Raw genomic sequence first — 14,481 nt, forward strand, 5'->3', positions numbered from 1 at the left:
CCAATCAAATATCTGCTGTAGATTGATGCAATTTGAAAAATAAACCCTCAGTACCCACCTCACAATTTCAGCAGGAGATATATGGAAGTCTAAGAACTAAAACAGCATTATTTCGAATCAGTTCAGTATTGCAGAGAAATCTTGTAACCTACCACAGGAAAATAGAAACTTGGCCATAAATTACCCTGCCTGGGCTTGCAGACTCAGCATGAAGCACGTGTGAGCAGCCTCTAACTCATCAGGGTCTCGGAGGTAATATGGAAGTTAAGGCTGCACTGACATTACTCCTGAATATACAATGTAATAAGTTACTGCTTTGGGGAAAAAAATACTATTTCCCCTTTGCCTCAGCTTCTCACAGCCCCCATGCTTTGTGCACCAGTGGCACCCTGCAGAGTATCCCCATCCTTGCTTCACCTCACTAATTAGAGTTTACCTCCTGCAGATTACAACATGGGATTAATATTAAGCAAGAGCCATCCTGCTTATTCTCAGCCTGGTCCTGAGAAGTGCTGAGCAGCATGCAGGGGACTTCTAGTCCAGCCCTTCCTTGTAAGGAGACTAAAAACTTAGTAACTTCTATTCATAGTAATAAATACATGTTTATTTTATTTTTATAGCTCCAGGTTTGGGAAGGGTTTTCGATTGCCTCCCATAAATCAGACCCCAAAGGTATCACTGTGTCACTAAAGACGGTGTAAGATCAACAAAACCTCAGGAAATGCCTGTGACCCTGCAGGGCACGGACAGAGTTAACAGCAACAACAGTGTCACTTGCAGTGTTCGGCAAGTTAAAACCCGGGGGAGGCACTGCTTGTACAGGCAGTGTGCACCTGTACTAGTACCAACTGCACACCCACTCCTGCAGCGTCTAATGACAGAGCACCCAGGGGTCAGACCTGGCTGTGCCAGGCACCAAGTACCCAAGAGAGGGACAGTGCCAGCACAGGGACTGTTTCAGCTGAGTTCCAGGTGCAGAGGTGTTTACACAGGTGCTTGACCACCAAATGCTGATCTTTTGCTCTGGGCCAGGGATACATTTGCCTTGCGTCCTGTGTCAGGGACACATTCCACCCAGGGTCAGGCTGATTCCAAAGCTGGACAGGCTCACAGGGCAGACTGGAGGGACGATCGGGAGGAGAGGTGCAGTTTCACACTCACAGTGAGATATGTATAACGTGCCATTCCCATCTTTTAAAAACTTGCCATTGCGAGGCTGTTGGGATGTTAAGTAATTCCAAGTTTTCCACGAACCCTGGCAGCCCAGTCAGGCAGTACAGATGTGGCAGGGCTCCAGCCCACTCTCGTTGCACGCCGGACACCGCAGAGCCCGGTAGGACTCCCTGAATCTGTTTGCCAGCATTGAGAACTTGCTTCCATGGCACAGTGAGCAGGGAGCAGAGCCTGAACCTTTACACTGTGAACAACCGTATTCAGCATCGCCCTCCTGAAGGAGAGAGAGCAGGAAAAAAAGATCTGTTAGTGGGTGTGAGGCACCATAGTCAGGAATACACTTGAAAGAAGGAAGTTCTGTCTTCTGGTCTTTCCCGTCACGGTTGCTCCTGGCACACCACTCTGCCAGTGACAGTCAGTTCTCTACACAAGGACTTCAACAGAAAGTCTCCCATATGTTTGGGGACAATTTGTGCCTACTGATGAAAAATGAGAAGTTAATGTGACCGGGCTTGTAACACAAAACTCCAAATTCATCTTTCTCCTCTGCACAGCTCCACCCGTCCTCCTGTCATTTCTTATCATACCATCTCAGCTCTGCAGCCTCAGGTTTGAGCTGAGCTTCATTTCTTCAGGCGTTTCTTCTCACCCTCTCCCCCTGAATCCCTTATCACTGCCATGCACACCTTGTTTCAAGCTTTCCCTTGTGCCCGCATCTCTCTCCTGGGGTGCCAGGCAGCCTCTTTCAAGTCCCACCTCGAATTTCCTGGGAGAAGAAGGACCTTGGTGACCTGCGCTCAGCACAGGCTGGACTCCAGTCTGTGAAACTGTATCTGTCCCAAACAACAACATTAAGTGTTGTGGGATCAAATTATGGTCAGACTAATTGGGATTCTGACCAACAAAGACTCCCTCATGAGAAAGAAAGTGAAAGGCACAACCTTACTTCAGCTGATATTAAAATTTTAGCCTGCAGCAGTCTCAGCCACAGAGCAGCTGTGTTTAGCCTTGTCAGGCTGAAGAAACTCCAGCCTGCCCTTATCCCACTGGGAGAGGTGACGAGGGATGAGCCCCAGCCAAGGTACATAAATGTCAGCCATCTCCAGGGGGAGAATCCAGTGGGAGACATGAGCATCTGGAACCAGCACAGCCATCCCCAGAGCACAGGCTGCAGCACAGCGTTGGTCGTTACCTCCTGAGGGCAACAAGGAACAAAGTGATGCTTTCACTCCAAAGTTATCTAGGAGCCAGATACAGAGATGGATGGAGCTTGAATAGCAATATTCTGTGGTCTGACCAGGACTTAGAGACTCAAAAGCCTCAGGGATAAAAAGCACTTTCCATTTTCTCTTACCTGCACATGCTGGTTGCAGGTGATCTTTTTTTCCACATCTTTTTTATGTCCACCACCAAATCTTTCTTTCCTCTCCCGGTACAGGAAGGTACAGTCATTTATTCCCTCAGTCTGGATGATTCTTCTCATGAGTTCTTTCTGGTCCATCGGTGCACGGATGATTTTCAGGTTATTAGTGTAGATGATGATCTTGCCAAAATCTACAACTGGGGAAGCCTGAAGAAGGAACTTATCAGTGTCTCACCAGTATAAATTCACTCTGCAAACACTGATGGTCCCTGGGCTTCCAGAAGAGCATCCCCTTCACCCACCCAGCTCCCCCACCACCCACAGAGCACCCAGCAGAGCAGTGAAGGGACAGTCCTAATGGGTGAATTTGTATTCTTCTCTAACTATTTTAAAGCTAAACTTGGCATGGTCAAACATTTCCCTGAGAGCAGCATTTTGCTGATCTGGTCCCTCCTTCCCCCTCTCTGGATGTCATATGGAGTTACCAGGGCCTATTGTTTTACACACTCTTCGTATTTCGCTCTAAGTATCTGTGTCACGAAGTGATGCAAAAGGGATGTTCTCCTAAAAAATGCCCTGCCAAGTCACATCAGCTGACACAAGGTGGATGGTGCTCTCCTGACAATGGGGCACCTGCTTCTCTGTGAGGAGAAACATGAGGGGGAGGCAGGTGAGCACAAGTCCTCACCAGCTGCAGAAAGAGTCTCGTGTGTTACAGGGGCATGGCATCTCCAAACACCAAGTGCATGTTGTTACAACACAAACTGGTACTGGACAGCATGGTCACTCAAGGTATCTGTGGTTGAGGAGACTGGGGAAGGGAGAGGAGCATTACCCAAGAATGCAGAACAAATTAACAGGGTGGATAAGATCACAATACTGTTCTGCCTTTGGGCAGGAGACATTCATCATGGTTTGATGTTTTCAGGTAAACTAGATGTCCAGTGTATCAACTAAACACAGGTCAAATATCAGTCATCTGGGTTTCCCACACACAGCTTTATGAGTACCAAGAATTATCAGACTTTTAATGTGTTCAAATCAAGGCCATAGAAAGTGTTTACACATATTGCACATGTTCTGTCTCTTTATTACAACTAAAGAGACACTTCTATATCAGTGGTATTAATTACATGTTAAGAAAATAGCAAGTGAAACTAAGCTGGGATTGTCCAAGTAGCCAAAGGGGAATTCTGACTGCTGGAGGATGAAGATGCCTGGCTTGCAGGCTCCTGGTACCCTCGTGGTGACACTGGCTTTCCTGGAAGCTGAGGTCATGCAACTTTAATGTTTTAAATATACCTAATTAAGCTAATATCCACCTTATATTTGACTGCTCTAGATGCAGTAAGATTCCTGTGCACAGATATCAGTATTTGTGGAAATGTTGTATCTTATTCTACCCAATAGATAGATGCAGATCAGCACCAGAAGATGGAGCACATATGGAGCACAGCTGGCAGACACCGTTCCCCACTGACTGCACCACTGCAGACCCTGTTGATCCTGCCACATGTGGAATACACAGCATACGAAATTTCTGGGATAAAGGCTGGGGATTTACAATCATTCTTTTCAAGTCCCAGACTGACAAAACTGGGTTTTATCTGGATGAGGTTCCAGTGTGAGACTCCTGGCACTGTATTACTCTAAACATGGTTTAGCCTGAGGCTGGTTCCCAAAGAGGGCACAGCCCTGGGCATCACTTACCCTGCAGTGGCTGGCACCGGGCTGGCAGTCACTGAGCAGGGGTGAGGTCGCCGTGAGATCGTGTTCCTGATCCTCTCTGAAGATGCTGATCCGCTGGGCAGTCAGTGCCGTGGGCCAGTAGAACCTGTTCTCCAGCGCTTCCCCAGCCCCGCAGAAATGGTCCTCTGGCTCGAAGCTGTGGCGCAGGAACCGCCGCGAGTGCTCCTTGGCCGGGGGCTCCAGCTCCTGCCCATCCTCATAGACTTGTTTTAACACTCGACCGCTGTAAGCTGAGGATATTTTGAACCTCACCTTGCGGGGCCTTCCTTCGTGCCGGGGGCTGAGTTTCTTCTGGGGCTCATCCATTATCGGGGTTTCAAGCTGCAGGTCCTGGAGGATCAACTCCAAGAGCTATGGATCCAAAAGAAAATGCTCCCAGCTTTCCCCCACCACATGATGTATAATTCAAGGTTTCTAGTAGTTCCTCTCATCTTACAGCATAACCGACACCACTGTATTAAATATTGATAGAAATTCACAAAGAGAAAATATCGCTGGTAGTGAAGTCAAAGGCAGGTTGGTGAGTAGGGGCCAGGCTGGACACCACAGGATGAAAGGAGTTAACCTAGAAGGAGAGGATTAAATAGGAAACTCTGCCCATGTTCTGAAACCATGGAAATGTTTCTACCATGTGCCGTGATAAGAACTACCCCAAATACACCATCCCAGCAGCTTTTCACAATTTTCTGACAAGGTGAGAAGTTAAAAAGACAGGTTCACAGAAAAAGCAATCCAGCCTCACAAATTGAAAATGTGAATAATTCCTCTTGCATTCTTGCACTGAAACCCTGAGAGTACAAAGCTCCGTTTCATTTTAATCCAATGTGTTCCTCTACAGGCTGGTGAGATCTAATTAAGATTTTCTCTCTCTTTAGCTTTCAATCCCTATTTGTAATTCTTTCTGCCTTTTAGTGGCTTTTGACCATTCTGGGTTTGCTTTTCATTTCTAGAAGACATTCACCTGCTGAGAGCCCTCTGCTCACCTGCAGAGCCTTGCCTGGCTCAAGGAGCACAGGAGGTGCAGCTATCCCAGGAGGCAAGGCAGGGTTTGTAGAGGTGCTGGGCAGGAGGGGATGAGACCCTAGGCCATCCTGGGGAAGAGCCATCAGCACTGGGCAGGTCCCTGCTCCACACAGCAGCAGCTCTGCAGGGTACCCCTGACTGAGGGACTTAGTTCCCCGACACTCCCAGACCTCCATCCCCAGGCAGTGAACTATGTCCCAGGCAGCTTCCCAGGACAGCCTGCCCTCAGAGGTCCCACTGGTACGACCCTGAAGCTGGTACCTCACTGGCATTGCCCCTCTGTCACAGTGGGGGTTTGGTTCCTGTGCCCATCCCTCAGGGGCATCCCTCTGTCCTTTTGAGGGGTAAAATAAAGAGCATGAGTGGCACAAAATGCATCTATGGGATACTTGTTGTCTGGGCTTTAAACATCTCCCAGTACCTACTTGTATCAAGTACACACAACAGGAGTTAAAATACCATTTTTTTTTCAATTCCAAGATTTCAGTAAATTTCCACCACTACGTGCAGCATTATTGAGTGGGACTTTGCCTCAGCAGGAGGTAGGCAGAGAGCTTCTTTTATCTTCTTTTAGTTCAAACCCACCACTTTTAAAGCTTAATACTCTCAATAGGTTAATTCATTATGTTCGTTAAGAGTTTGTTGATGAAATCCTAGAACAACAGTTTAGAAGCTGCCTGCTAACAATCCACCACGCAGAGCTTCCACCAACCAAAGTCACCACAAGCAGTTTCTGTCATGACAGACTCTGCTCTTGCAGGTCCCTCGGGCTGCTGGAAGCCTCACCATAAGGAGATGTAAAAGACATGTCTTGCACCAGGAGAACATGCCTGAGCATGCCCGGGTAAACACACAGCCCCGGAGACGCCCTTGGCATCTCCAAAACACTACTGTAATGCTGATGCCAGGCTCCCATCCTATCTCACACAGGAGGATCTCACTTTATATGAAAACCTCGATTTGCATGAATCACACTATGTTCTTGCTGCATTCACTTGGGAAGCCTGATCCACCCCTTTCCCTGTAAGCCCTGGTGAATCAGGCCTCGGAATTGCTGCTTTTCAAAGGGTCCTCAGCAGCCATAATCTGACACAAATCACACTGTGTGAAGATACCTTAATTGGAGTTCATTTTCTTTTGATTAAGGGAACAATCAGACAGGAAAAGAAGTTCAAAGCAGCAATGAGAGAACAGAGTAAGAACACCACTGCAAGCCGAGCAAAGTGACTCCCGGCCATATAGTTACTTACAGGTGCTGGCCCTGTAACTGTCCCTCTGGAACACCCCATCCTCTGCAGGACTCTCAGCTGTGCACAAACAGCCTGTGGCTCCTGCACAGGGCTGTGGTTGGGGGAAGCTCAGCCTTCTGCCCAACTGTCCTGCAGCCACGCACTCCCTGTGTCCCCCCCTGGGCTGGGACACAGAGGCTGTGGCTCAGGCTGTTTGTTCCTCACTCCCACAGCTACACCCTCCATTTATGTCTTTGTACAGATGAATCTTGCAAAGAAAAGATCCCCAAACAGACTTTCTGCATTTCTTAGCTGTCCTGAACAGCTCAAGCCAATCTTTCCACATTAAATATCCCAAACAGGGATTTTCCGAGGCCATCCCCAAAGCTGATCCCATCCCTCTCCAGTCCCATATGGTGCAGCGTGCCAGGGGCAGGCACAGAGCATAGCAAGGCTGGCAGTGGTGGGTGTAGGACTGGTGGGCTGGAGGAGCCCCCACTGTAGCCCTGCAGCTCCCAGGGGCCAGCGGGGGTTTGTTTCCCACAGCTCCCACAAGTCTTACTAAAAATGCAACAATAATAATTTTGCATTCAGCAGTGAAATCATTAAGCTTCACGATCTAGATCATCATGGCACTATATTTGACTTCAAAACTCTGTTCCACTGCATTTTAATGATATCTGTCTTTCAAGCGTGGGGCCTCTCCTCACCCTGTTCCCCACAGCAGGAACAGGAAGGATTGGGGAAGCCAGAGGCTCTGCAGAACAAAGAGCCAGCCCTTACCCTGAGGAGCACAACATGCTGGGTTAGATCTATTGCAGCAAAGCAGGGCCAAAAGAAGAGCCACAGTGAGCTGGACTTGAGTCTTTGAAGGCATGTTTCCACCTGCAAGTTTTGATGGAAAATGTTTTGTTATGCTGTGCTTCCTTTGAGCAAGCACTGTAGCCCTCCTTCCCCTGGGAACACAGGGAGGCAGCGAGCAGGATAAGGACAAGCATTGGGGTTTCGCCTGCAGCAATGCCCAAAAGCCCCAGTCCTGCCCTGCTGCTCACATCACTCTGAGCACATGCAGCATCCTAAAGTGAGGTGCCAGGACACCGAGGATGTTTCTCAACATGCCACGTGGCAATCGGAAAGAGAAAGGCTTGGGAGGGCATAGGCAGGCAGCACAGCCATCACTCCCTCTGGCCTGGCAGTCTGTGCCTGGATTTCATCATTCCTTGTGCCAGGGGATACCAGCATCTGCAGCCAGAAGCAAACCTTAAAAAACATGAGTATTCTGCAAATTACTGCTCTGGAGTTTCCTATCCAGCAGCATCAAGACAGTCTCAGCTGAAACTTTTATACTGGGGCCTTACAAACTCATCCACGTGAGCCAAGACAGAAGAAGGTCTGCTTCCAGCTGCCTCCCATTTATCTCTGCCAGCAGCTCATAACATCTGTAATCTTTCATCTGACATTAAACATCACATCATCTTTTAAATGAACAAATTTAAAAGTCTGAAGAATTTTCTAAATATGAGCTGCCCCAGCCAGACCTGGTGGACCACGTGGGTCTCACAGTGCTCAGTACTGGCTGTGCCATGTTCAGGGTTTGGTTTGGGATCACCAGCATGGAAGCAACTTCAGGAGGTACCTAATCCAGCCTCCCACACAAAGCAGCCTGGTCAGTGTCCCTGGTCCTACAGAGATGCACAGTTCTGGATTTGTTTAATTTCATCAGCAGAAAACAGGCATGAAAAAGCAACATACATGAACTGCAATGTGTGGCACCAGCACAAGCAGCCCTGACACCCATTAGCCCAACACCACCATTTCCAAATCATGGAAAACATTGCAGAATTGGCTTGGGTGTAATGTTCAGATCAGGAGGCTCTAAGCCATGTCTCCAGTTGGGGAGGGAAGCAGCCTGACCTGCACCAAACTCACTACAAGCACGTGCATCCATTGGGAATCAGATGCTGATTGCTCACCACCAGCCCTGGATTAACAACTCCCACCATGGGCGTTCCCAAGCATCTCTCCTCCTGCATCCAAACTCCTTGTTCCGAAAAGGGCTGAAGCCTGTCGTCAGTACATCCCACACAGGCCAAGGGACTGGGACACAGCAGGAATGAAGCCATTGGTGTTGTGAATGAGAATCAGCAGCCTGGTGCATACAGCAGCTAAAGCCAGCCTAATTGCATATGGATTTAGCTCAGGGTTGGATTCTCTGATGTCTGTTACAATGCACTTGGAGCACATCTAACATCTCCTCGGGGAGTCCTGAGCACCTAATTAGATCTGAACTAAAGTGTGTGATGTCATACTGCATCATCTCTCTTCATGAAGAGGCTAACAGGGCTTCCTTCTTTTGTGCTGTTTTCACAAAGTCACAGGATATTTAAAATTCTGAATTTACACTTTAACACTCCACTGAGCTGGATTCACAAGTTATGAGGGTGCACAGATACAGAGCACAGATACAGAGTTCACAGGACTTCATTTTTCTAGGAACCCAAGGTAAGAAGGTTCCCTTCTGCCAGCAAAAGGCAGGGCCTGCCGCACATTCCTGGAGGCTGAAGTCAGTGGGAGTGGAGGAAGCCCAGCACCTCCAGGACAGCAGGCAGGCTCCTTGATGACAGTCAGTTTACTCTGCACCCACCTCAGCCCTGGAGACTCTTACCTGGGCAGGTAAGAGTCCTAAGTAAGCATAAAAATCCTGAAGTCACAAAGAAACAAACAGGAAAAAGAGCTTCAAAGAGGAAAATTCCCGTGGTTGAGTTTTACCTATGGAGACAAATTTCCCTGGGCTCCTCCTCAGGGCAGCAGCACAGCCTGGGACCAGAGTCCCAGAAAACACAGATACAGTGGGGCACTACAGACATGGAAACTGTTGTGCCAACACAGAGTAACTTCACCATGAGGACTCCATGTGTGTTTTCAGTGGGCTCATGAGCAGCCTGGCCCTGCTCCTACTCCCCAGACCTTCTTCCACAGGGAGCACTGCTCTCTGCAAGCAGGAGCTCCAGGAGAAGCCAACTGAAACTGAGCCCCTAGGTCACAATGTGACCAGAGTGAGAAGCAGCAGAGCTGACCCAGTCACTCTCTCAGTAAAGCAGCAACCACACATCTGCAGCACTCTGTTCAATACTCACCCCTCCACGATGCTGCTCCTCCTGCACCTAGAGCTGGAGCCCTTGGAGCAGCAGGATTTATAAGCTGCTCCTGGATGCAGCACTCACTGGTGGCCAGAAGCACCTGGGAGCAATAAGGTGATGCAGCACTACAAGCAGTGGGGTCATTTGCACCTGTGTTTAATTAGATAACTGCAGCCTGATCGTCTGCAGGTCTGTGGTCAGACCTGTGTGGAGAGCAGCTTCCAAATGCCTATGAGGTGGTGCTCAGGTCCATGCTACTTGGAAACTCTGATTTCTTCTTGTCTTAGAGAGTTAAAATTGTGTCCCTGCAGATTCGGCACTCATTGGGCAGATCCCATGGAAGCAGGTTGTGGTGCTTGATGTTCTGTAGCTCTGCTCTGCATTGCAGGGAAAAAGGGATGAATGCACCAGAAAGCCCAGGGTTGGTGCCAGACACCTGGGTACTGTTTGCTGGGGGGGCCAGGGGCTTACAGGGAGCTTCAGCTCCCAGTGGGGATCACTTGAGCAGAGGCTGCCCAGTGCCCTTCCCTACCCAGGAAGAAGCTCCAGCCCCAGGCTGTGCAGTTCAGGGGTGTCAGAGCCTGTTTTGAGTCTGGCCCATAGTCTCACAAGCCTGATGTCAGCTTTAATCACCCCCCTTCCATTCCATCCTTGGGCTGCCATTGCAGACCTAGGTGCAGGGACCAGATGGCAGCAGGAGGAGGAGGAGGAAGAGGAGGAGGAGGTCCGGGTGGCCTCCCCAGTCACAGGGAGGACACGTCCATCCGCTCGCTGTTGCTCAGCCTGGCTCCACCGCCAACTACTCCTAATGACTCTTCAACAAACACACAACAATCTGTCTTCAGGAAAATCAGTGAATAAATTTAATTTAAAAATACTTCTCTATTTCTGGACAGGCACTGCTCTGCTCCAGCTACTTCAGAATCAGCTGAAGCCTTCACAGTACCCAATACCCAGACTGCACAAGGCTGTAATGGCAAAACACAGCATTCAACCCTCCATGAGCTCAATAAACAGCTCCCTAACCCCTCTTCTTATGGACATGTAGATGGCTTTTATCTGCCAGACAATGTGTATGTACCTCGTGAAGGGAAAAAAGGAAAAGGAAGCCTAAAACACCCAGCTGTCAGTGGGTCTGTCCCTCTGTGTGCCCCTCAGGGGCTGTGGGGCAGGCATGGGGAGAAGGGAGGTGGTGGCCACTGGCTGCTGCCCATCACGGGGCACCAGACATTGGTTTGAGAGAGAGAAAATTTTAGGGAGCCTTTTGCTCTTATGGCTGCAGGTCCCCACACTCTGCAGATCCCTGCAGAGTCACGCTGGCCTAATTATATTTTCAAGCAAATGCAACATATTTACTAAATGTACCGGGTTCTGCCCATCAGCACCAGCCGTGTGTGCAGACACCACCACAACTCGTCAGGGCTGAGGGGCGCTCCCGCAGGACCACTGACCCCATGCCAGGGGAACGGTCCCCTCCTGGCCCTCGGGGTCCGGAGGCACAGGCAGGTCCTGCCATTCACCCCCTTCAGCAGCAGCACTGGGCGTCGTGTTTGTGGGTGGGTGGGGAGGACAGGCTGCCAGCTCAGATCTATAATCTGTAGCAGCTTGTAAGAGGCACCCCCTCTCCCTGCCCTCCAGGAGCTAAAAACAGCCTGAAAGGTCCCTCTTCCCCCAGGAAGGAGGCATGTGGCATCCACCTGCACGGTGTAGAGTGGCAAAGGCTTTTTATACTACCCGAAAGTGCTGCCGTGCTGTGCCCTGTCACGGCACACGTGGCCCCAGCTGTGACAGCCCTGCAGCAGTCACTGAACAACAGCCCGGTGCCCATGCGGTGCTCGGGGGGCACAGCGTTGGCTGGTGACACCAGGGCACTGGGTTGGCTGGTGGGATGTAGGATGGGGTGAGGAGGATGGTCCGGAGCACGTGAGACAAAGGGCAGTGGAGAGAAGCTCCTCTCAGTTGTTCACACTCTTCCGCATTAATTTCTAGCAGAGAGCCCAGAGGGACCGAGAGGCAAGAGCCACCCCATTACTGCTGCCAAAGGGACTTCTTGGGAGCCCATCACCAGACCCATGGGATGTTGGTCCTGCTGGAGAGCCCTCTGGCACAGGCGGCATGCAGGGAGTCAGCCCGAGGACGTGGCATCCTGAGGGTGCGACAATCCCACTGGAGTCCCTCCCTGGAAAGAGTGGAGACACGTTTGGAGCAGGGTTTGAAGTAAGGTGATGGGAGAGACTGAGGCTCCCACAGGCACTTGTGACACAGCCTGCAGAAAACAAACTTCACACTTCCTGCCATGGCACATCTTACCAAGCCTCCATGCTCCCAGCAGTGACAGGGTTCAGTTCCCATTACACAATGTGTGTGGATGACACCAGCCTTTTCCTCCAAGGAGCCATGGACGAGTTCCCAAGGCTGGGCACATTCAGTCACTGATGTTGTTCAGGTGGACAGGAGCACACACCGCACAGCACAGCTCCTGTGAGTGATGGGGACAAAGTGTGTTCTCTTTGGAATCCATTGGAGTTCTTTTCTGAGTCCACAATGGAGCTGGGGGAAGCCAAAAGAGGGGAGCTCCCAGGGGAGACACGTGTGTGCAGCTCCTTGGTGTGGAAGCAAGGACAGGCACATCGCTCTCAACATCGTTTCGCAGTTTCCAGCTCTATGATAAACCTCTTGGATTAAACGACTCTTGCAAGACATATTTCAGCAGTTCCATCCCTTCAGTAACAGGCATCCCTTCCCTGGGAAGCCGCAGAGGGCTCCTGCAGACCAGCAGGGCCAGGACAGCAGCCAGCCATGCCCAGGCAGGAGCCCTGCCTGCGGCCCGAGAGCAGCGTCCTCCAGACCAGGCATCCCGCTGCATCCAGCCCTGAGTTAATTACAGCGTCAGCATCAAACAGAGGCTGTTGAAATGAAAGGGAAGGACGAGCAGCTTTCTAGCTCTGCCTTTATTTTTTAACCCCAATTATGAGATGCGTTGGAAGGGAGAGGCGATGGCAGATAATGGTCTGAGTGTGAAGTGGAGAACCAGGAAAGCCTCACATCCTGATCCCAAATTGGACACTGTGGCCTCGTCTCCTGGTTTCCTCCATGTAAAGTGGTGGTGGGATGCTTAGCTCGAGGGGCATTCCACAGATGAATGAGCTTTTGGGAAGTGCTCTGAACATTTGATGTGTTATATAAGTGTGTTAGCACAGGTAGCTTTTGTATTGCAGCAGAACCAGAGACTGCAGCCCAGATCGGAGTCTCACTTGGCTGTTGTGGCAGTTCAGAAACTCCTGGTTGGAAAAGCCCCTGTCCCTGCAATCCACACCCTGTGCCCCAAGCAGGCAGAGAGGAGACAGAGTTGCTGCCAGACTCAGGGGAGCTTGTACAGAGCATATCCCTGATGGCATTCCCAAGAGATGGAGAACGCAGGGCCTTCCCGCAGACACCGATATCACTGACGACCCTTGAGAAGCTCCAGATCCCCAGTTCCCTGGACCCCTGGAATGTGCTCAGCACCACAGAATTCCCTGGCCTGGGTCCTCCTGAGGCACCCACAGAGCGTCCGGATGCTCCAACTGTGGCTGGTGATGGGAATTCACCAGGAACTGTGCACTGCACTGTGCAGGTGCATCCCCCAGGCAGACCCTCACTCCCACCCATTGCTGTGAAAGTGCAGCTAACACAGACTGGCCCCTGAAGTTCAGGAAAACTGAAGGACCAAACAGATCTGATCAGAGATGAGCAAGAGTTGGTTTGCAGAGAACCAGCCAGCTGGCTTCCTTTCCAGCACCTGCCCACTGCAGGATACTTCATAATTCTGCTTCCTTTCTAATGAGATGAAAATACAACCCGAGTGCTAATCACAGGGCACAAATAGGGAAGAATATGTAAAAAAGAAAAATAACCTTCAAAACCTTTGTTTTCAATAAAGTTTATGGCATGCATTGCATTTACAACCTCCGGCGGACGAGCTGATGTTGTTTGCAGCATCACTCATTAAACAGTGTGCACCCAGCACACATCACCATATGACAGACTACAAAGAAGCACCAAAGCAACAGGAAACTTGAGATGAAACAGAGTGAGGTCATTGGTTCCTGGCATATCCTGAAGATGTTTGTCAACAGTTTAATTTATCCAAATGGCTACTCTATTAAAGAAAGAAAAGAAAAACTTTGTTTTGGCAAAATCATGATCTGGGGGGGAGAACTTTTGGAAAGACACATTAACCCTTTCCACACCCTACTTCTGAAGGATCCTGAGAGGAGGGCAGGGTGTTATCTGGTGGCGTTATCTGAGAGATTTTTGGATTTACACTCCTCCTCTAGTATTAGTAGCACTTGTAGGTTGTAAACACAACTGAGATACGACAGGGTTTGTAAGCAAAACTGTCTCGGACCTTTGCTGCATCTCCTGCATTCCTTAAGCAATCCATCGGTATGTGCGAGCTGGCAGACCTGAGATAGGAATCCAGCTGATAAAGGGAATGCAAATCACAGACACCATGAGATGTCCCCTGGCCTCCCATGCCATAGCCAGGGGCTCGCTGGGGCAGGAAGGTGCCCCTCAGACTCCACGGGGCTGTTGCTGGGCTCAGGTCTCACTGCAGCACAGGGACACCCTTCCTGCAGGGGCCATTTGTGGACTCCCCAGCACGAAGCCCATCGCCAACTGGCCTGGGAGTGGTAACACCAGGAACTGGTGGAACCCAGGTAACAGCACCAAAAGTCATGCAAAGGTCAGCCTGTCCCTGGTAACCAACACAGTGTCCAGTTCCCCCCTTGTCCCACAGAGCAGTTGCTGTTGAGGTGAC

General features: G+C 50.1%; 1 protein-coding gene across 1 annotated transcript; it reads right to left on the minus strand.

The window, feature by feature from the left end:
- Positions 1-1,267: 1,267 nt before the first annotated feature.
- Positions 1,268-4,591, minus strand: GRXCR2 (glutaredoxin and cysteine rich domain containing 2). Its single transcript, XM_027718801.2, has 4 exons — positions 4,273-4,591; positions 3,313-3,332; positions 2,528-2,743; positions 1,268-1,447 (listed from the first exon to the last, which is right to left on the minus strand). The coding sequence occupies exons 1-4, from the start codon at positions 4,589-4,591 to the stop codon at positions 1,268-1,270; spliced, it is 735 nt and encodes a 244-aa protein (XP_027574602.1).
- Between the last annotated feature and the right edge of the window lie 9,890 nt (positions 4,592-14,481).

This window comes from Pipra filicauda, unplaced genomic scaffold (assembly GCF_003945595.2).
Source record: "Pipra filicauda isolate LSUMZ 115617 unplaced genomic scaffold, ASM394559v2 scaffold3_size10097308_pilon, whole genome shotgun sequence".
NCBI classification, from domain to species: Eukaryota; Metazoa; Chordata; class Aves; order Passeriformes; family Pipridae; genus Pipra; species Pipra filicauda.